A 22321-nucleotide genomic window follows, 5' to 3' on the forward strand; every position below is an offset into this window, starting at 1 on the left:
TAAATCCTTTTATGAAACTGACATGAAGGATAGATTTACAATCCCCTCCTCTTTTAGTTTCTTAAATCGATCACCTTTATTAATGACTATATTTTGTATATCGGAGAAGTGGCTTATGTCAGGAATGCAGTAACAGTGTTTATTCATTTAGCCCTGCTTCAAGAGAATAAATATATACTTGTTTTGTAATTAATCATTAAATCAAGTTTTGGCCACTTGTGATTCATATAAAGACAGTCACTAAAAACGTTTTAAAACACTTAACGTTAAAAACAGTTAAAGTGCCTTAATGTATTAAAACAGTGACGTTAAACAATCAAATTCAGTATACACTATGGCTGCATCCAAAATTGCATACTTCCCTACTATATAGTAGGCTAATAACAGTATGCAACTAAAGAAGTATGTCCGAATTCACAGTACTCATAAAAGAGTCGGTAAAAAGTCCACGGATGACCTACTACTTCCGGTGAGATTCTGAAGTGTGCATAGAATGGATATTTTTACTATCCCATGAGGCCACGGGAGAGGATTTATGAATGAAAATGAAGCGAGTGACGCTAGTAGGTCACGTGATAATGACATCATGGCGAATGTAGTACGTCCAGATTACATTCATACTATATAGAACATACTTTTTTTTAGCAGTCGTGAAGTACTTACTTATTCAAAATAAGTACCTACTCAAGAGAGTATGTGATTTTGCATGAATATGTTAAAATTAGTGCTGATAAATCGATTAATCATGATTAATCGCACCTAACATAAACGTTATGTGTGTGTACTGTATATATACACATATTTACAAACTTTTATTTTAGATGTGATAATCACGAATAATCGATTTGACAGCACTAATACGATTTTGCATGAATATGTTAAAATTAGTGCTGTCAAATTGATTATTCATGATTAATCGCATCTAACATAAAGGTTTGTATGTATGTGTGTGTATATATATACATATACACACACAGTAAATATATATATGAGTGTGTATTTACAAACTTTTATGTTAGATGCGATTAATCGCGATTAATCACGATTAATCGATTTGACAGACTAGTTAACATGTGACAATGAATCATTAGTAGAAGTTCAGGTTTGCTTGTTAATGTATTGTTCTGTGACTCAACCTTAAAGGGAAAGGATATCTTCCACGTTTTGTCTAATGGTGTGTTTGCAAAAATTGTTTAAGAACATGAACAGCAGCAGGAATCAACAGCCACCAGATGAGAAGAGTCCTCGCTGGATTTATGACTCACCTGTGACTCTTATGATAGTTACTTACGCATGAGAACAGATATTGTCTTTAAATAACCACATATGCGTAAAAAACCAAATGCCATTGTTTTTTCAAGGCTGAATCATTTTACTCATTTTCTACAGCCTTTGGAAATGTGGAGAACTCTGTCTTCAGTAAACTAACTGAACTTCAGATTTGACTCCTGATATTCACTGAACATATTAGTCTCTCTTTATGGGATCGAACTGTGATCCCAACAGACAATTAATGTACTAAAAGACACAAACTAAGGCATAAAAAAGCATAAATCTTGATGAATGGTGTTCTGTTGTTGTTTTTGGTTCTAAGTATATTTGCAAGACATATCCATTCCTGTAGCTCAAACAGTAGAGCAGGACGCCAAGGTCATGGGTTTGATTCCCAGAAAATACATGAACTGATAAAATGTACACCTTGAATGCAACGCAAAATGTGAAATGTTTTCAAAGCCAAAGCTCAGGTAACTTACAGCCCTTCACTACAGACACTAGATGGCAGTCACACATAAAGCTGCTGAATGTCGTCATCAGCATTCTGTGGGAGTGTTAAAAACAACAATGTTGAGCTTTGATAACACAGCCAACACTCGTTGACTCATCCTGGACTGATGCCATGAAGAGACAAAGAGATACACACACCAGATCACCCTCAGCCTCTCTGTGTTTCTGAATGTTATTATGTAAGCACTGTGATGAGGGTGACCATGCATTTACATCATTTACATACTGTAACTCTTTTAAGCATATTGTGCATTGAAGGACAGACCTGAGCCATATCTAGAGACCAGAATATTCTTTTCATTTAGACCAGTAAGCGACCACTCACAACACCCTAGCAACTGCTTGACAACACATTATTAACCTGCAGAACACGCATGCAACTGCATAGAAATGCACTTGTAATCATCCACAACACCCAAGCAACTGCATGGCAAACAATATTAACCACTCAGAACACCATAGCAACTGCATAGCAAAACACTGTTACCAATTCAGAACCCACATGCAACTACATAGCAACGCCCTGGCAACTATCCACAAAACCCTTGCAACTGCATGGCAACACACTATTAACATGCAGGACGCACATGCAGTTGCAAAGCAGCGCCCTGGCAACCATCCACAACACCCTAGCAACTGAAAGGCAACACACTATTAACCCACAAAATACATATGCAACTGCATAGCAACGCCCTGGCAACCTTCCACAACACCCTAGAAACTGAATGGCAACACACTATTAACTCAAAAAATACATTTGCAGCCACATAGCAACACCCTGGCAACTTTCCACAACACCCTAGAAACTGAATGACAACCCACTATTAACCCACAAAATACACATGCAACTGCACAGCAACGCCCTGGCAAAAATACATATGCAACTGCATAGCAACGCCCTGGCAACCTTCTACAGCACCTTAGCAACTGAATGGAAACATACTATTAATCCACAAAATTCACGTGCAACTGCATAGCAACACCCTGGCAACTTTCCACAACAACCTAGAAACTGAATGGCAACATACTATTAACCTGCAGAACACACAATAGCAACGCCCTGGCAACCATCCACAACACCCTAGAAACTGAATGGAAACATACTATTAATCCACAAAATTCACGTGCAACTGCATAGCAACACCCTGGCAACCTTCCACAACAACCTAGAAACTGAATGGCAACATACTATTAACCTGCAGAACACACAATAGCAACGCCCTGGCAACCATCCACAACACCCTAGAAACTGAATGGAAACATACCATTAATCCACAAAATTCACATGCAACTGCATAGCAACGCCCTGGCAACCATTCACAAGTCCCTAGAAACTGAATGGCAACATACTATTAACCCACAAAATTCACATGCAACTGCATAGTAACGCCCTGGCAACCATCCACAACACCCTAGAAACTGAATGGTAACACACTATTAATCCACACAATTCACATGCAACTGCATAGCAACACCCTGGCAACCTTCCACAACAACCTAGAAACTGAATGGCAACATACTATTAACCTGCAGAACACACAATAGCAACGCCCTGGCAACCATCCACAACACCCTAGAAACTGAATGGTAACACACTATTAATCCACACAATTCACATGCAACTGCATAGCAACACCCTGGCAACCATCCACAACACCCTAGAATGGACAAGCACCACATTTTCTTCAGAAAACACATTCCTTTTTCTTTTTTCTTGAAAGCACAGTGTTTTTAGGGAATGTGCGCCCTGTTTCATTGGTTGGCCCTATTTTTGAGCCTTGGCTTGGATGAATGAATTTGTTGGCTGTGAAAGATGAGCTGCCATGTTGCTTAATAATTCAGAGTTTGTAACAGACGGCACATCGTCAGGAGAAGCAGCGGAGCTGCACTTGACTGATATGCCATGCCAAAACAAAAGGAAAAAGAGGCAGTCATTGTTTTTATCGAAATCGGATCTTTGGAATAGCCGAAGCTTGCCTTTTGTCCGGCCCGGTGTATACTTTGACATGGGAATACACCCCAGAATTCTGTTTGGACAGCTTGAAGCAATGTTTGATGCGCTGCGGGCACCATAAATGTGTTTCTCGCATATCAAGTTTTGCTCTGTCCAAACCACTACAGACTGTTGCATTGCTGCGTCTCCTCATTCATCATTTATTAAGGTGCGCCCATTTAGTTTCAGGCCTTATCAGTCACACGCCTGATAATGGCAGCTATAAAAGACATGGTTGATTTCTAAAGCATGTTGGAAGCTTTCTGACAGCTGAACATATAGATAATCTGCGCTGGTAGACACAGGTGACTGCGCTTCTGTCTTACTTGAGCGCAATACAGATGCAAGATAAATAGAAGGGGCCATTTACACAGAATGCGTTTTTCAATTCCACTACGCTACTTTTCCATTGTTCTTAAATGCAAATGCACTAGACGGACGTCTTTAACCATTGCACTCGCAACTAGTGTATTTTGCAGCATGATACACAGCATTCTAAAAATGCAGCACATTTTTTAAAAGTCAAACTTATTTTAACTTGAGCGTTGCGTTTTAAAATGCCATGTACCACGCACGAGACGCTGCAAAAGACTCGAGATGTAAGCGCAATAGTTACAGGTGTCCGTCTAGTGCGTGTTTACATTGAAAAACGTTGGAATGGAAATAGAAAGTGGAATGGAAAAACGTGTTCTGTGTGAACAGCCCCTAATTACACAGCGCACTAAAAACATGGCGCTCAAGTTAAAATTTTTAGACATTGCATTTTTGTTTTACTCCACTGACCTACGTCTCACATTTCTAACAGCAAAACACGTTCTGTGTGAACCAGCCCTTAAATGATCTTATTTATGAATTTAAATGGATCCATCAGGGATTCTCCCAAAGGAAAACAAACACAGAGACACAGATTTTCTTTGCATGTTTTCTGACACCTGCAGCTCCACGGTTATCTGCTGTTATGAGAATAATCATTTTATCATCATAACATGCCTGGAAATACTGTGAGTAACCTGCCTGCACATCAATTCATAATCAGTGTTTCTCTCTGTGCATCATCAGCCTTACGGGAAAATTATCTCAGTAGCGGTAAATGGAAACTTTATGATCTGGCAAGCAACTCTAAGTGACAACTGACAATCTCCATTTAATCAAAACAGAGCAAAGTCACATCCATTACTCTCCATTTCCTCCTGGCAAAGGATATCACAGGATAAGCACCATTACCTCTGATAATGGAGCAAAGTGTCTGAGAAAAAGAAGTGTGCTCCAATATATATATATACACCGCCCTAGCAACCACCCAGAATACCCTCAAAATAGCTTAGCGAACCCCTAGTGACCACCCCAGCAATACACTAACAGCCACTCAGAATATCTTAGCAACCTTATTACAATGCCCTTATAACAACCACCCAGAACACCCTAGCAACCACAAAGCAACACCCTGACAACCATTCAGAACACCCTAGCAACAGAACAGCTTAGAAACCTCTAGCAACCACCCATAACTCCCTAGAAACCATATAGCAGAACACTAACAGCCACTCAGAATACCTTAGCAATCACCCAGAACACTCTCAAAATAGCTTAGCAACCCCCTAGTGACCACTCCAGCAAAACACTAACAGCCACTCAGAATATCTTAGCAACCTTATCAACCACCCAGAACTCCCTAGAGACCACATAGCAGAACACTAACAGCCACTCAGAATATCTTAGCAACCTTATCAACCACCCAGAACTCCCTAGAGACCACATAGCAGAACACTAACAGCCACTCAGAATATCTTAGCAACCTTAGCAACCCCCTAGCAACCACCTAGAACACCCTCAAAATAGTTTAGCAACCCCCTAGTGACCACTCCAGCAATACACTAACAGCCACTCAGAATATCTTAGAAACCTTATAACAATGCCCTTATAACAAATACCCAGAATACCCTAGCAACCACATAGCAACACCCTGACAACCATTCAGAACATCCTAGCAACAGAACAGCTTAGCAAACTCTAGCAACCACCCAGAACTCCCTAGAAACTACAAAGCAGAACACTAACAGCCACTCAGGATATATCTTAGCAACCCCCTAGCAACCACCCAGAACACTCTCAAAATAGCTTAGCAAACCCCTAGCGACCACCCCAGCAATACACTAACAGCCACTCAGAATATCTTAGCATCCTTTAAACAATGCCCTTATAACAACCACCCAGAACACCCTAGCAACCACATAGCAACACCCTGACAACCATTCAGAACACCCTAGGAACCACCACAATACCCTCAATATAGCTTAGCAACCCCCTAGCGACCACCCCTGCAGTACACTAACATTTATTTGAAAATGTATTTATTTTCTAAAATGTTCTTTATTTTTTTTAACAGCTTAGCAACCCCATAGCAACAACTTAGAACACCCAAGTAACAGCTTAGCAACACTCTAAGCACCCGGAAACCACATAGCAACACACTAACATCCACTCAGAACATCTTATCAACCACTCAGAACAAACGGTGAGTTTTGCACTGGCAAACAGAACTCACATTTTCCTTAAAAATCAATTAAAAGCATACAATTAGTAAAATAAAGGGGGCAACCTATTTATTTATATATTTTAAAATGTTTTTTGCCAAATGCATCTGCTAAATGAATAAATATAAGGGTATTTTTTTAAATTCTCCTATTGCATATGAATTACACAATAGCTTTAAAACAAGTGTATTGGCCTCTGACACTGATCTTGCATGTTATCAGTCCTGAGTTGAACTATGTTCCTCCTTAACACACACATGAACACACAACAACAACATGTCTTCATTGTTAGCCTATAAAGGCAGCAGACAGTGAGCGCGGGAGAGAGAGAGAGAGAGAGAGAGAGGGAGGGGGTGGAGGGAGGGAGGGAGAGAGAGAGAGAGAGAGAGAGGGAGAGAGGCAGTGTTATTACAGCACAGACAGAAGACAGGCGCTAAAGGAGGCTGTTGGACAGAAACAACACGATCATGAGTCAGAAACACACTGCAGTATAGAGAGTCACGGATGAACAAACGACAGCAGGACTGAGACTGAAGGACCTTGTGTTTGAATCTGTGAGACAGACAGACAGACAGAGAGACAGACAGACAGAGAGACAGACGCCTCTTGGACTTCTCCCCGTCCGCGTGAGGTTGTGGCAGGCATGGCGTCGGAGCCGGGCACCCAGTCCATAGTGAAGTTTCAGACCAAAGAGGAGGAGCCTGCCCAACGCAAATTGGGCAAACTAACGGTCAAATACAACCGCAAAGACCTCCAGAGGAGGCTGGACATCGAGGAGTGGATCGACGGGCAGCTGCACCTGCTGTTCGACTGCGAGGTAAGACAGATCCAGAGAGACGCATTACAGCACCTTCCCTGCCATCAGACTGAAGTTAATAATGCACCAATATAAACAGCAAGACAGATGATCCTCCTAAAACAGATTCAGCAGTTGTCATCTTATGAAATGAGTGTGAAGAGCAGCTCAGATGTTTGGTGAGAAGTGTTTGAGCTCATATTGAGTTTGACTGCAGACTTGAGCAAATCTGAGACGATGTTGAGATCTCTTCTGAAACTCACACATGAGGTATTTTCTCAAGAGAAACATCTGAGACTTCAGTGAATATCTCGATTTAATCTCATGGCTGTGGAGGAACATCATTAAGAGAAGTTTTCCTAGAGGAAATACATTAGTTTACTATGGTAACACCATATGTTTTTCCTGCAGTAAATGTCATTTGAATATAAAAGTCAAATCGACTATTATTTGTCATCAGTAGGAACATTGTTATGCTAATATGTAATGTTATCAAAACGTTTGTCATTGTCCAACCCTATCAGAGACTTTATTATAGGAAGTGCAAGTAAACATGAGACAGTTTACTGCTTAAAGCATCAGAAATGAGTTTTACATGTACATTTATTCATTTAGCAGATGCTTTAATCCAAAGCGACTTAAAAACAAGGAACATCACAAGCACAAGTTTTTCTTTAAAGGTTCACTGGATCTATATGAGCAGGTCTGAATGTCTCAGTGCACTTACATGAACCGCCATTTAAATCCGTGACATGATGGGGGGACAAATAATTCTGAATCCTTCCTCAGTTTGTAAAAACAAGCATGTATACAGTGATGCACTTACAATGGGCGTCTACAGGACTATATATATATATATATATATATATATATATATAGTATCTCACAGAAGTGAGTACACCCCTCACATTTTTGAAAATATTTTATTATATCTTTTCATGTGACAACACTGAAGAAATGACACTTGCTACAGTGTAAAGTAGTGAGTGTACAGCTTGTATAACAGTGTAAATTTGCTGTCCCCTCAAAATAACTCAACACACAGCCATTAATGTCTAAACCGCTGGCCACAAAAGTGAGTACACCCCTAAGTGAAAATGTCCCAATTGGGCCCAATTAGCCATTTTCTCTCCCTGGTGTCATGTGACTTGTTAGTGTTACAAGGTCTCAGGTGTGAATGGGGAGCAGGTGTGTTAAATTTGGTGTTATCGCCCTCACTCTCTCATACTGGTCACTGGAAGTTCAACATGGCACCTCATGGCAAAGAACTCTCTGAGGATCTGAAAAAAAAAAGAATAAATAAAGATGGCGTAGGCTATAAGAAGATTGCAAAGACCCAGAAACTGAGCTGCAGCACGGTGGCCAAGACCATACAGCGGTTTAACAGGACAGGTTCCACTCAGAACAGGCCTCGCCATGGTCGACCAAAGAAGTTGAGTGCACATGCTCAGCGTCATATCCAGAGGTTGTGTTTGGGAAATAGACGTATGAGTGCTGCCAGCATTGCTGCAGAGGTTGAAGGGGTGGGGGGTCAGCCTGTCAGTGCTCAGACCATACGCCGCACACTGCATCAAATTGGTCTGCATGGCTGTCGTCCCAGAAGGTGATGCACAAGAAAGCCCGCAAACAGTTTGCTGAAGACAAGCAGACTAAGAACATGGATTACTGGAACCATGTCCTGTGGTCTGATGAGACCAAGATAAACTTATTTGGTTCAGATCGTGTCAAGCGTGTGTGGCGGCAACCAGGTGAGGAGTACAAAGACAAGTGTGTCTTGCCTACAGTCAAGCATGGTGGTGGGAGAGTCATGGTCTGGGGCTGCATGAGTGCTGTCGGCACTGGGGAGCTACAGTTCATTGAGGGAACCATGAATGCCAACATGTACTGTGACATACTGAAGCAGAGCATGATCCCCTCCCTTTGGAGACTGGGCCGCAGGGCAGTATTCCAACATGATAACGACCCCAAACACACCTCCAAGACGACCACTGCCTTGCTAAAGAAGCTGAGGGTACCTAAACCCTATTGAGCATCTGTGGGGCATCCTCAAACTGAAGGTAGAGGAGCTCAAGGTCTCTAACATCCACCAGCTCCGTGATGTCGTCATGGAGGAGTGGAAGAGGACTCCAGTGGCAACCTGTGAAGCTCTGGTGAACTCCATGCCCAAGAGGGTTAAGGCAGTGCTGGAAAATAATGGTGGCCACACAAAATATTGACACTTTGGGCCCAATTTGGACATTTTCACTTAGGGGTGTACTCACTTTTGTGGCCAGCAGTTTAGACATTAATGGCTGTGTGTTGAGTTATTTTGAGGGGACAGCAAATTTACACTGTTATACAAGCTGTACACTCACTACTTTACACTGTAGTAAAGTGTCATTTCTTCAGTGTTGTCACATTAAAAGATAAAATATTTACAAAAATGTGAGGGGTGTACTCACTTCTGTGAGATACTGTGTATATATATATATATATATTTCAAATATTGTAATTATATATATTTTAATGTAGCATGTGTGTATGTTTAATCCTCTGGTATTGTTCATTTGGGAGTCAAACTTGTGTTGTTCGCGGTCAAAAGTGATCGAATACCTGAAATGTAACTTTTTTTAATTTTCAGCAAAGTCAATGTAACATATTTTTGTTCAATAATATTTTTTCTTTTTTCTTTTGTATTTTGAAAGAATTTTATGTTACTACTTAATATTAATGCAATAATTATGATCAGTTTTTTTCCCATTGAAAATAACACAAAAAATCTTTTTTTTTTTCTTTTTTTTATATTTTTCAATTAAAGCTTTATTTCGTGTTAAAACTGAGACAAGGCCTTTAAAATCTCATTTTTGAAGGCAGATTAGTGTAATCTGGCGGGAGTAAAAAAAGAAAAACATCTGTAATGCCGTGATGTAACAGCTAGATTGCTATAGAGCTCTATATAAAGAGGCTTATAGTTGTTTTCAGACATAAAAACGTACTTTTATTAGGTTGTGGATTTGGATTTATACTTAGACATTCTCAAAGACTACTTCTTGTCAAAGTTTAGATATTTTGTTTGATTTGAAGTGCGTTAATTTTACTACAGTCCTGAACAGAGCAAGACATTCTGTTACATATAAAATCGAAATTCAATAAAAATTTAACAAATTGAAAGAAAATTCTGCATCAGAGCTTTAGAAATCTGAGACCGATATGATTTCAACCTCTTTTTTGAGTCTTCTGGCTCAGTTCATTTGTGTGTGTGTAATAGTGTGCGATGTGTAAGTGAGTGTGTGTTTGAGTGTGTGTGTCTGTTTTGTATTCTTGACACATTCTTTGCTGACCGTTTTTTTTTTTTACTGCATTGTGACTGAATTATTGATTTGATTTTGAGTTTTGTACCATTCCGATAAAGTAGCGTTTCAAAAATTTTGTCTAAAATGACTGAACAACACCAGAGGGTTATATAATAATAGCCTACAACATGTGTAAGACTACCAAAAAGGGCACTGTAGAGCAAACTTCAGGAACTATCATCCTAAACACATAAAAAAGGAGAAGATTTGGACACTTTACAGATCAAATAACATAATTTTTGCACCAAGCAATATACATAAGCGCTCCAGAGACATTCCAAGTGCATTACTGGTTGCTTTAACAGACTGAGGGACGAATGTAAACGACAGCACGTCACAGATGCCGCTCATGTAGGTTAAGTTGCATTGAACCCAGAACACAGAGATCAGACTCTAATCAGCATCTCCACTGATGTCATGATTCACTGGTGATGACGAGTTACAAACATCTGGGGACGCGCAACATCTGTCACGTTACATCAGAGAGTCTGTATCTGAGGTGCCATGGAAACAGGACTCTGGTTGGTTGAGGCAGAGCAGCGTTGATGAGATGCATGTGATGATGTGACTGTGACATTTACTCGAATGCGCTGCGGATACGATGACATTAGAGGAGAAGGTGATATTTGAACAGATCGAGGTGTTTTATCCCAACATTCCCTCGTGTAGATGGCTCTTTTCTTTCTGGTTAGATAAACACATCTTTGTCTAATAATAGAGAGAGAAAAGTAGGACTCATTTACACTCATGCATTTTGGCAGATGCTTTTATCCGTTGCGTTCAAGGTACATCAGTTCATGCTTTCTCTAGGAATCGAACCCATGACCTTGGCGTTGCTAATGCCCTAGTAGTGTCTGAGCTGTTGGAGAGTTTATCACATTCACATTATTTTTCATCAACATCCACTTCATGTTAGTTCCACCCCAGCGAACAGGGAATGTTGTAGCTGTCAAGGTTCTCTCAAAGTTATGAGCAAATGTTCTTCCAGTAACGTAATTAGAACGTTCGTTCAAAGTTATCTGGTCTTTAAAGGATTAGTCGACTTCAGAATTCAAATTTCCTGATAATTTACTCACCTCCACGTCATCCAAGATGTTTATGTCTTTCTTTCTTCAGTCGAAAAAAATGAAATGAAGGTTTTTGAGGAAAACATTCCAGGATTTTTCTCCATATAGTGGACTTCACTGGGGTTCAACTGGTTGAAGGTCCAAATGTCAGTTTCAGTGCAGCTTCAAAGAGCACTACATGATCCCAGACGAGGAATAAGAGTCTTATCTAGAGAAACGATCAGTCATTTTCTAAAAATGGTCATCTTGCACTGCTCTGTGATGCTCCAGGCATTATGTAATCATGTTGGAAAGGTCACGCGTGGCGTAGGTGGAAGTACCGCGGTAGGGCGAAAAACTCTGTCTCATTTTCTCTTCCAACTCCAAAATCGTCCGACATTGTTGTTTTACCTTTTTTCGTAAAGGGCGAAAGACACTTTGTAGACACTGGATCGGTACTTCCTCCTACGTCACGCGTGACCTTTCCAACATGATTACGTAATGCGTGGCGCATCGCCAAGCATTTATAGAAAATGTCCGATGGTTTCTCTAGATAAGACTCTTATTCCTCGTCTGGGATCGTGTAGAGCTCTTTGAAGCTGCACTGAAACTGACATTTGGACCTTCAACCCCAGTGAAGTCCACTATATGGAGAAAAATCCTGGAATGTTTTCCTAAAAAACATTAATTTCTTTTCAACTGAAGAAAGAAAGACATGAACATCTTGGATGACATGGAGGTGACTAAATTATCAGGATTCTGAAGTGAACTAATCCTTTAATAGTGTTCTCAAAACGTTAGCACAAAAACATTATACATCATTCATGGAGGGTGTTTTTCTGAAACATTTTAGTTTGACATTCAACATTTTTTAAATGTTGCCACTTGTTTCAGAACGCTCAGAGAACATTCTAAAGTAACGTTCCCATAATGTGTGAAGAATGACAAAACGGAATGTTCGTACAAAAGCTTTTAGAACATTTAAAACAACTAGACCTTGTGAATGTTCACAATAAAAACATAATATGAACATTAGCAAACCATATTTTTGTCAGCTGGGACATTCAACAACACTCACCTCTGAAACAGCGAGGTCACTAAACGCATCACCAGCACTAGAATAGATGAGAATAAATCAAATGTTAGGTAACAGATTACAAGAACAGAGGGAATCATTTCAGCTCCCACATTATGAATATGTGGATCGCTGGTGTCGGTGCTGGTTAATGTCTGACTCGGTTACTATTAAACTCAAGGACATGTGGGACGTTCAAGCATTTAGACCTTTCAGCATGGTGTGTGTGTGAGAAAGTGTTGAGTGTAGTGGCAGATGTCCAGCATCTCTTCAGTGTGTGAGTGTGTGTGTGTGTGTGTTTACTCTGCGGCAGCCGTCAGATGACACACTGACTGATTGCTGACAAACACACATGTACAGAAACACTGGCTTATATCATTATTTTCTAGGATTTTCAGGGGATTTATATGGAGCAGGCTTTGAGGGGAAGACGTCTGCTGTGTCCTAAATACATGCTAAAGCAGCTCCGTTTAAAGAGCAACGCTTTCATGTTTTCTGTGGCTCTCTGATATAATCTCTCTACACTGCAGATATACAAGCTTAAGGCAAGACACAAAAGGATAAAAATAAACTAAAAAATATCATCATACTGCACTAGTTGATTGATTACATTAAGAATTGCAAACAAGTTTAAATATGCAAATGATACATTATCTTATTAAATATGCACTAAATTGCATACATTTCTAGAGCAGAAATATGAGCATTGCATCTTCTTGTTTGATTTTGTTAACATATTAGAGTTAAAGGGGACCTATAATGCCTCTTTCACAAGATGTAATATAAGTCTCTGGTGTCTCCAGAATGTGTCTGTGAAGTTTCAGCTCAAAATACCCCACAGATCATTTATTGTAGCTTGTCAAATTTGCCCCTATTTTGGTCTGAGCAAAAACACGCCGTTTTTGTGTGTGTCCCTTTAAATGCAAATGAGCTGCTGCTCCCGACTCCTTTCCAGAAGAGGGCGGAGCTTTAACGGCTCGCGCTTCGGTCGCTCAACAACAACAAAGCTGGAGAATCTCACGCAGCCAAAATGAGGATTGTCAGTAACGGTGTTCAGCCTTACATTGTTCAAACCGGAGTCGACACTGATGGAGAGACTCAGGAAGAAGTTACAACTTTTAGACGTTTCTGAATGGTTAGTGGATAAATTTATGTAGTTGCTGTGGAGTTGATTCAACTCATCGACTAGCATGTGTCGTCATGTTAATCTTTTGTTCAAATCCAGCATTGAATTGACCCTCGTTTGTGAAGCAGTCCGGCGTAAAATGACAGGCATGTCAACAACACTCTACTACAACAACTCTTCCTCTTCTCTAAAGCAGCCCAACATGGCCCCGCCCCCTTTGTTGTGTGTTTCAGGGGCGGGGTTTATGTAAATGTTGGGGTTTGTGATGTCACTAACCTGGGAAGAAGCTTGTTGTAGTCCTTAAACAGCAAATTCTTTAAAGTCCCCCAGTGGTGAAAATCAAGTGTTTTAATGTTGTTTATATGTCTGTGGTGTTTTTAATATGATTTAAGACAAACCATGTGCAAATTCAGTCGTTCAAAGCGTTTGTAAAGATACCGATTGTTAGAAGGCAGCTGTCCGACTCTGACATGGCGAACGGGAACATTAACATTAGCAACACATTATTAGCTGTTTGATAACGTAGTCAAGCAAAAGGCTAATCATATTAATCACCGTTATGTGTCCGACGTTTTAAAGAGCGATACCATTGTGCAGCGTTTACCTCAGTAAGTTGACCAAGTGGATCTCGTCTGAGCTTGTGCGAGTGAGTGGAGGCGGGGCTAATTAGCATATTCATAGATCCACTTATATTGAATGAAGCAAGGGTGTAGAGTTATGTTCAAGCTATTTTAAGGCATGAAGAATTTTTTTCACAGGAAAAAAAAATTTAAATATGTCATTTTGGTGATCAAAGACGAGTTTTAAGGGACTTTAAAAAAAAATATCTCCCTTTGCATTGAACTTTGAGTGTCGTAACTTTGCAGATGTTGTTTATGCTCAAACAGCAACATTACACACTAACTAAAGTTAAAAAAGTCAAATCATAATCAACCACCCCTTTAAAGTTTTTTTTTTCCAGAGGGGATTCTGGATTTCTCTTTTTTATCACTCTATAAATCAGAAAATACTGTCAACCGACAGAAAACAAATACATTGTCACCATGTTTTTAGGAATATGAACAAACCTTCTGAATATAGATGAGAATAAACTGTAAAGTTTGGTGAAGTGGAGATTTCTGACTCAAACTCATGCCTTTAAAGAGATCTTCTTTTTAGATTGAAATCTACAGACAAGAATAGATAAAGTGCAATAAAATAAACACTATTTTGGATGTTTTCTTTCCACTAGCTTGAAACAGCACATTATCAAAGTAGTGTTTTGTTATTGGTTCTTTTAAGGCAGCAGATCATACTGTACACAGTTTTATAAAGAGCTTGAGAACACAAAGTTCAGCTGCCTGTGGTTTGGGAGTGGCGGTGCGTTTGTCCACGTTTTGGCGATGATGATGAATATTTCATGGCCCGGCGGAAGAGTTTCACTCTGAAGGTTCTCTGACGCTTCCGTGTGGAAGCCTGTAACAGTCCGCCCACTGTGTCAGCGGCTGCATTATTCATTAGCATCTCTAATTTATGCGTGAGCTCATTGGATCCTGCAGTTACTCTGTCCAACCTTGACTTCAAATCACGTTTTTGGCTTTTGTTTGAAGAAACTATTTTAAAGGACACATGAGTGGTTGCCAGGGGGTCGCTAGAGTGTTGCTATGTGGTTGCTAGGTGTCTGGTGTGAAAAGACACATGACATATGATTGCATGTCTCACACACTCAACTTTAAAGGATGAATGAAAAACCAGTCATTTACTCACTCAGGTGTCTGTATTAAGCTGTGTGAACTATTCTTTTTCATAAACCAAATGGAGCAATTTAAAAGATGCATGGAATTATTTTATGAAGCTTTTGCTTTCTTTTTTAAAGCTTGAAGGGCATCATTTACTGCCATTATATGAACAAGCACAAACATGACTTTTGCTTTTTATGTTCAGAGAATAAAAATAAAATAAATATAGCATTTTAAGGCCTGTGCGTTAATGCGCAGAAAAGTATTATATTTTATTTAGCAAGCATGTAACCACTTAAATCATAGATGGAAAAGACCATTTACAGCCAATACAGGCAGTTTACCATAGAAAAAATATATGGTTTTTAAAACTTTTTAACAGTTTTAGTGCCACCTATGGTCTGATCTCCATAAAAGTTTATAAAAAGAGTCACGCTGCATGTGCTCACCTATTTTCATGAAGTTCCGAGTTTTCGTTTAGGAGCTATAGGCTTTTGTAGGCACTTGGCCACGCCCCTTTTCTAAGTGACCCTGTTATAGCTGTCCAAAGGGTAAAGTTCAACATTTTTTATTGATCTAGAGAGTCCAGAGAATTGTTCTGCGCTGGTTTGGTTCCGATCGGGCAAAAAACGTAGGACTTGTTCGCAAAAGTAGATTGGTGAGTCGAACATGCCCACCTTGTCTAATAGGTGATAAAAATTCAGTGGCCGACATGTTTTTTGAGACACGCCATAGACACTCATGACACCTCTGGACAAAGACACTGCATGCCACTTTTCAAGTCGATCGGACTAACGGAGAAGTAGTTATAACCATTTTCATGTTTTTTTATTGTTATAGCGCCACCAAGTGGCCAGTCCTTTTTCACGTGACCACAGAATGAGCTCTTACATAGGTGTGCCGAGTTTGGTGAAAATATCTCATTCCGTTCATGAGTTATAGCCATTTGAGTAAACGTGGCTCCGCCCACTTTGAACGTTTTGGCGGGAACACACCAAGCCGACAGTCGGCCATCGGGCAGTTTTCGACTAAGTTTTCTTAGTGTGATCCGCACCGTCGACTGAAGTTGGTCCTCGTCTGCTTTTTTTCAGCCAATTCGACATGTTGAATTAGTGTCTGAGCTCGTCGGTCCGTCGGGCCATCTGATCATTCTGATTGGCTGTTCAGCTACTGCCACCTGCTGGTACAGAAAGGCATTTCATCTTACGCAGGCGCAGAACGGACGTGCTACTTGGCTGTCGGCTGTCGAGCGTTGGTTTGGTGTGTCAGGCCAACTTTGGACTCAGACGCTGCAAACGTGAGCCAACCCCGCAGTCTGCTTTCGTCGCCACGAGTTCGTTAGCGTCGGTTTGGTGTGTTCCTGCCTTTAGGGACCGTGAATCTATTTTTTTTTTCTTTTGATAACTATTGACAATCAGACTCCAGAGAATCTCGCTGCACTGCAACCTAGGACTAGTTCACAAAAGTTTTTATGAGTGATTTCGTACTTTTGACCGCTGTAGCGCCCCCGTCAGGCCGATCGGGGTGAGCCTTGGCGACGTTGTAGATAGTGTGAGTACTACCAGCCCTCAACAATTAACTCTGTTAAAGATCTACATTTGGCAATTTATCGGTTCAATAAAATATCTTACTCAGCTGAGTAATAAAAATACCATCATCTCCGCATCGCTTTTACAACATTTCAAATCCCTCAGTTCTCGCCATCTCCGAAAAGCCAAACCGATGTTGATTCTGTCGCGTTCTCTTTTTGCCAGCAGACTCTCCTCTGTTCCGCGTTTGTTTAAAATGGGTGATTCCCCGGAGGTTCGACATTTAACGAGATCCGTGTCAACCTTTCTCGCTCGTTATGACAGCACTAACCTATGTCACTCCCACACAATTAACGTGTCAAAGTAGCCGGGTATGACGAGACTCACGGGCGAGTGACGTATGTAGGCAATTTCCCGCAAAAACCGTCCCGTCAGGTTTAAAATATGAATCAGGGTAAGACAAAAACGCGTTTTGGAAGAAGGATTGGTTATATATTGATATATTGAAAGTTAAAATGACTTTTGATTAAGTTTTTAAGCTGAACTAGGTGGAATTGATTTGTTTTTTTTGTATGGATGGTCTTGTAGGCTATTTGTAGCTATTCTCCGGGGTCAAACATCCAGCAGTGTTTCACGAGAACATTTCCACATTATGTGAAGGTGGTTTGTAGTATTTTTGTCCAGCAGCGTGTTTTGATGCTCTGAGCCTGCGGCAGGAAGCCCGGGAAGGAAGATCAGATTAGTAACGGATCCACATTAGGGAATCAGCGCCGCCCGACATCCCGTGAAATCTCATTCAGACAAAACACTACAACACACCCGCGTGCTAACGCTAGCAGAGAGCACAACACTCCCTCCTTTACTGTGACTGTACGGTTATTAGCATTAGAGGAATAATAATAAACAATATGTTTTAATGAAAGCAGACAGAGATCAGGAGCTGTCGAGGTATAGAAAGGACAAAATGACCATAAATCTATCATTCATGATGCTAAAACAAAAAGTCATACAGTTGAGTAAATGCTACTATTATGTGATTAGCATTAAAGTCTGTATTCATTTAAATAGCTTTTATTTGTTATCTTCAGTTTTCATTTTAATTGCAGTAAGTCTAACAATATTTCAATTTAGTTTGTTTATTTTATTTCAATTTTAATTGTAGACATTTTAGTAGGCCTACTTCAACCTATATGTCAAGGCAACATTAATAGTTTTATTTTATTTCAGATTTATTATTAAATGCATTAATGTATGTATTCATATTTTGAATGAGCTTTTAAGTTTTAGTAATTTGTGCTTTTGTCGTATATATTTTTAAAAAAAAATATTTTTATTTCAGTTTAATTTTAGTGCTTCAGCTTATTTTATTTCAATAGTTGTAATCAACATTACTATTTTGTTTGTTTATTAAGTTTGTTATTTTATTTGATTTATTAATTTATGTATTCATATTTTAAATATGCTTTTAGTTTAAGTTTTAGTAATTTGTGCTTTTGTCATTTTTATTTATTTTTTGAATATTTCTATTTTGCTTTAATTCATGTTTATTTCAGTTTGAGTAATTTTAGTTCTTAAACTTAATTTAAATTAGTTGTAAACAACTATTTTGTAAGTTTTAAGTTGAATTTTTATTTAATTTCAGATATTAATGTATTATTTTATGTATTGATATTTCAAATTAGCTTTTAGTTTCTATTTCTTTTTTAATATTTCTATTTAGCTTTAATTTTTTTCCATTTTAGTCATTTTAATGTAATAACTTATTTTATTTTTTTGTTAGTTGTCAATGCAACATTTCTACTTTTCATTTAAATTTTTAATATTCTAATATTTATATATTTTTTAAGCTTTACTACAATTAACAGACTTTTAAAACTATTTTTAATAGTTTTTAGATTTAGATTAACAATAACAACACTGACTTCAGGACATTCAGAATGACTGTTCATCATATTGCCAATATACTGCATGTTAAGTTTAAATAAATGACAGGAATAACTTCAAATGTATCCTAATAGAAACACCAGCTCTTTAAAATCCGCCCCGCGGGTCATTAGCGCCCTGCTAACACAGCAGTTCCTCTAAAGTTCTCATCTCAGAGTTCCTGTAATATTCATGTGCAGCGATTAATCGTGCGGTTAGTAATGCGGTGTCACTCTGGGGGTCGTCATTTCTCTTATCCCTCTAATTTGTGAGGCTTTTAAAAGCGGATGCCCTTTAAAGAATCCAGCAGAGATGAGATGCAGAAACACTTTGAGCTTAAACTCAAAGGACAGTCTCACAAGATATAGCCTTCCATACATGAGATATAACATACATTAAGTGTGAGATGCTACAACATAATGAATCACATTTAAGTAAGGATATTTTATCATGCGGTTTGTATAGTTTGATGACATCCGCAGTATCTCTGGACCAGCAACCTTCATAATAATTCACTGATTCGTGTTAAATGCAATAATGAGCGTAACGGCCACATCGATTGTCTGTGTGCAGGAGGAAGAGATTCCTGAGCTGGAGATTGACATCGATGAACTTCTGGAGCTGAAAGATGAAGAGCAGAGATCGAGACTGCATGTACGTTCACATCAGAAGCCACTGTGCATCAATATGCTTTCATGAGTTTATGACAGAGATTGTACCTGCTGTTGTGTGTTTTAACAGGAGCTTTTGCAAGAGTGTGGAAAGCCAAAGGAGGTAAGACAAACTCTGTAAGACATTACAAACACTTCTTATGCACTGACACGTCCAGTTATTAACCAATTATTCATGCATTCGCAGTGATGAACCACTAAATAACAGCATCAATGTTATTTCAGTTCTTCAGTTCTGGAACAAAGACAGTCTGAAGATGATAGTATCATTATTCAGCTCAGTTCAGTTTTGAAAGCCCATTTCCTCCACATCAGGGGAAAAAAATCATAATTTCGACTTTATCTCATAATTTTGACTTTTTAATAAATATGACTTATTTTTGATTTTTCATAAATATGACTTAGTATGTCAATTTCAACTTTTCATCTCATGATTATGACTTATGTCATAACTGACTTTTTGTCTCAGAACTGACATTTTACTTAATAATTTTGACTGTCATAATTTTGACTTCATCTCATAATTATGACTTAGTATGACATAATTTCGACTTTTTATGTCAAAAATATGACTGTCTAATGCCGACTTTTTTTTATCTCAATGACTAGTGTCAATTTTGATTTATATAATTTCAACTTGTTGTCATAAATATGACTTAATATGTAATAATTTTGACTTTTATCTCAATTTCAACTTCTTGTCATAAACGATTGTCATAATTTTAACTTTTTATCTCATAATTTCAACTTTTTGTCATAAATGAGATGGTATGTAATAATTTTATCTCATAATAATTTAGTATGTCAATTTCCACTTTTTCTTTCATGACTAAGTACGTCATAATTTCGACTTTTTATCTCATAATTTCAACATTTTGTCATAAATATGACTTAGTATGTAATATATTTGCGTTTTATCTCATAATAACTTAGTATGTCAATTTCCACTTTTTCTTTCATGACTAAGTACGTCATAATTTCGACTTTTTATCTCATAATTTCAACATTTTGTCATAAATATGACTTAGTATGTAATATATTTGCGTTTTATCTCATAATAACTTAGTATGTCAATTTCCACTTTTCATCTCATGACTAAGTACATCATAATTATGACTTTTCATCTCATAATATCAAATTTTTGTCATAAATGACGTCATAATTTCAACTTTTCATCTCATGACTAAGTACATCATAATTTCGAATTTTTGTCAAATGACTTAGTATGCAAATTTTTGACTTTTTGTCTCAGAATTTTCACATTTTAAGTCATAATTATGACTTAGTATGTCATAATTTCATCTTCATCTCATAATTGACTTAGTATAACTAATGTTGACTTTTGTCAAATGACTTGTCCAATGTCAACTTTTTTTTATCTCATAATGACTTATGTCATAATTTCAACTTTTCATTTCATGACTAAGTACATCATAATTTCAACTTTTTGTCATAAATATGACTTAGTATGTAATTATTTTGATGTTTTATCTCATAATGACAATTTCCATGTTTTATCTCATGACTAAGTATCTCATAATTTCAACTTTTTGTGAAATGACTTAGTATGTCATAATTTCAACTTCATCTCATAATTATGACCTAGCATATCTAATGTCAATTTTGTCATCATTTCAGCTTTTTGTCAAATATGACTTGTCTAATGTCAACTTTTATTCTTATAATTTCAACTTTTCTCTCATAGTTATAACTTAGTCATATTTATAACATGAAAAGTCGAAATTATGACATACTAAGTATGTCATAATTTTGACTTTTAATTTCATAAGTATGATTTACCAAAGCATGATTTTTTTTTAATGTGGCAGAAATGGGCTTTAGTTCAATATAGTCAATTATAGTGCTTCCCCCTAAAAATCTGATTCGCAGAAAAAGAAAGTAAAAATGTAACTGTAAAAAGCTGTTTATTGACAAGTTTCATCACCACAGATGGTTTTAACTCCACAGGACTTTATCAACGGGCTGCTCTATCGGATGAAGGGACTTCGTAAGATGTCAGGATCTCTGAAGAAATAGTATTAGGTCAAAGTCTGGATTTTTCCTGATAACGTGAACCGCCCAGCCCCGTCCCTGGCCCCGCCCTCCCTCAACAGCCCCGCCCACAACCCTCCCAGTATGTGTAGAGTGTTGAGTGTCTGTCTGTGTATGTTTCTACGGTAGAACTGTAATAATTGACTGCACACACGGGTCAATGACGGAAGCTTCCATAAACAGTGTTTTTGACCACTAATAATTCTGTACAGTTTCTCTTAGCTGATGTAGAGTTGCATTGCAGATTGTCTATTATTACTCAAAGATGTTTTTTTGTGACATGTACATTTTGTTCCCTATTTATATATATTTTGTTCTGACAAGTGTTGTATGTAACAATAAACAATTTCAAGATTTTAGATTCAGTTCTTGATGATAAATCAAGAATTCAGGATCTGCCATTGTCTGATTTACACTTTAAAACTCTGATATTCACTGCACAACTCAATTAACACCGTGACATAAGAATAGGTGATCGAATAATTTCGTCCAAATTGAAGGAAAAATATGCACTTGCTCTAACTAATGGAGGTTTATGGGGTCAGTTATTCAAAAGGAGATGGATAACAAACACAAAGTACAGTGCGTGAGGACGGTGAAATATAAAACACAATATAACACGCCCGTAAACAACAGAGCAGTAAACAGCAACGCCGGAGAAAGAAAAAGTACGTGCAGAGGTAATAAAAGTAAAGATGCTTGTTGAATGTTAACTATTATGGTGGCATTTCTCAGTTTAGT

General features: G+C 38.3%; 1 protein-coding gene across 1 annotated transcript; it reads left to right on the forward strand.

The window, feature by feature from the left end:
* The first annotated feature begins 6699 nt into the window (after positions 1–6699).
* On the forward strand, positions 6700–21939 carry ppp1r14d (protein phosphatase 1 regulatory inhibitor subunit 14D). The gene is made up of 4 exons (XM_051868586.1): positions 6700–7129; positions 19431–19511; positions 19599–19631; positions 21497–21939. The coding sequence occupies exons 1-4, from the start codon at positions 6956–6958 to the stop codon at positions 21563–21565; spliced, it is 357 nt and encodes a 118-aa protein (XP_051724546.1). The 5' UTR covers positions 6700–6955; the 3' UTR covers positions 21566–21939.
* The last annotated feature ends 382 nt before the right edge of the window (positions 21940–22321 follow it).

Source organism: Ctenopharyngodon idella, chromosome 17, assembly GCF_019924925.1.
Source record: "Ctenopharyngodon idella isolate HZGC_01 chromosome 17, HZGC01, whole genome shotgun sequence".
NCBI lineage: Eukaryota > Metazoa > Chordata > Actinopteri > Cypriniformes > Xenocyprididae > Ctenopharyngodon > Ctenopharyngodon idella.

What these genes read in the sequence shown, in the direction of transcription:
- ppp1r14d (XM_051868586.1), top strand. Translation starts at nt 6,956, where the DNA reads ATGGCGTCGGAGCCGGGCACCCAGTCCATAGTGAAGTTTCAGACCAAA. An exon ending in ACCTGCTGTTCGACTGCGAG is followed by an intron (nt 7,130 to 19,430) that starts GTAAGACAGATC and finishes GTCTGTGTGCAG; the next exon opens with GAGGAAGAGATTCCTGAGCT. An exon ending in AGCAGAGATCGAGACTGCAT is followed by an intron (nt 19,512 to 19,598) that starts GTACGTTCACAT and finishes GTGTTTTAACAG; the next exon opens with GAGCTTTTGCAAGAGTGTGG.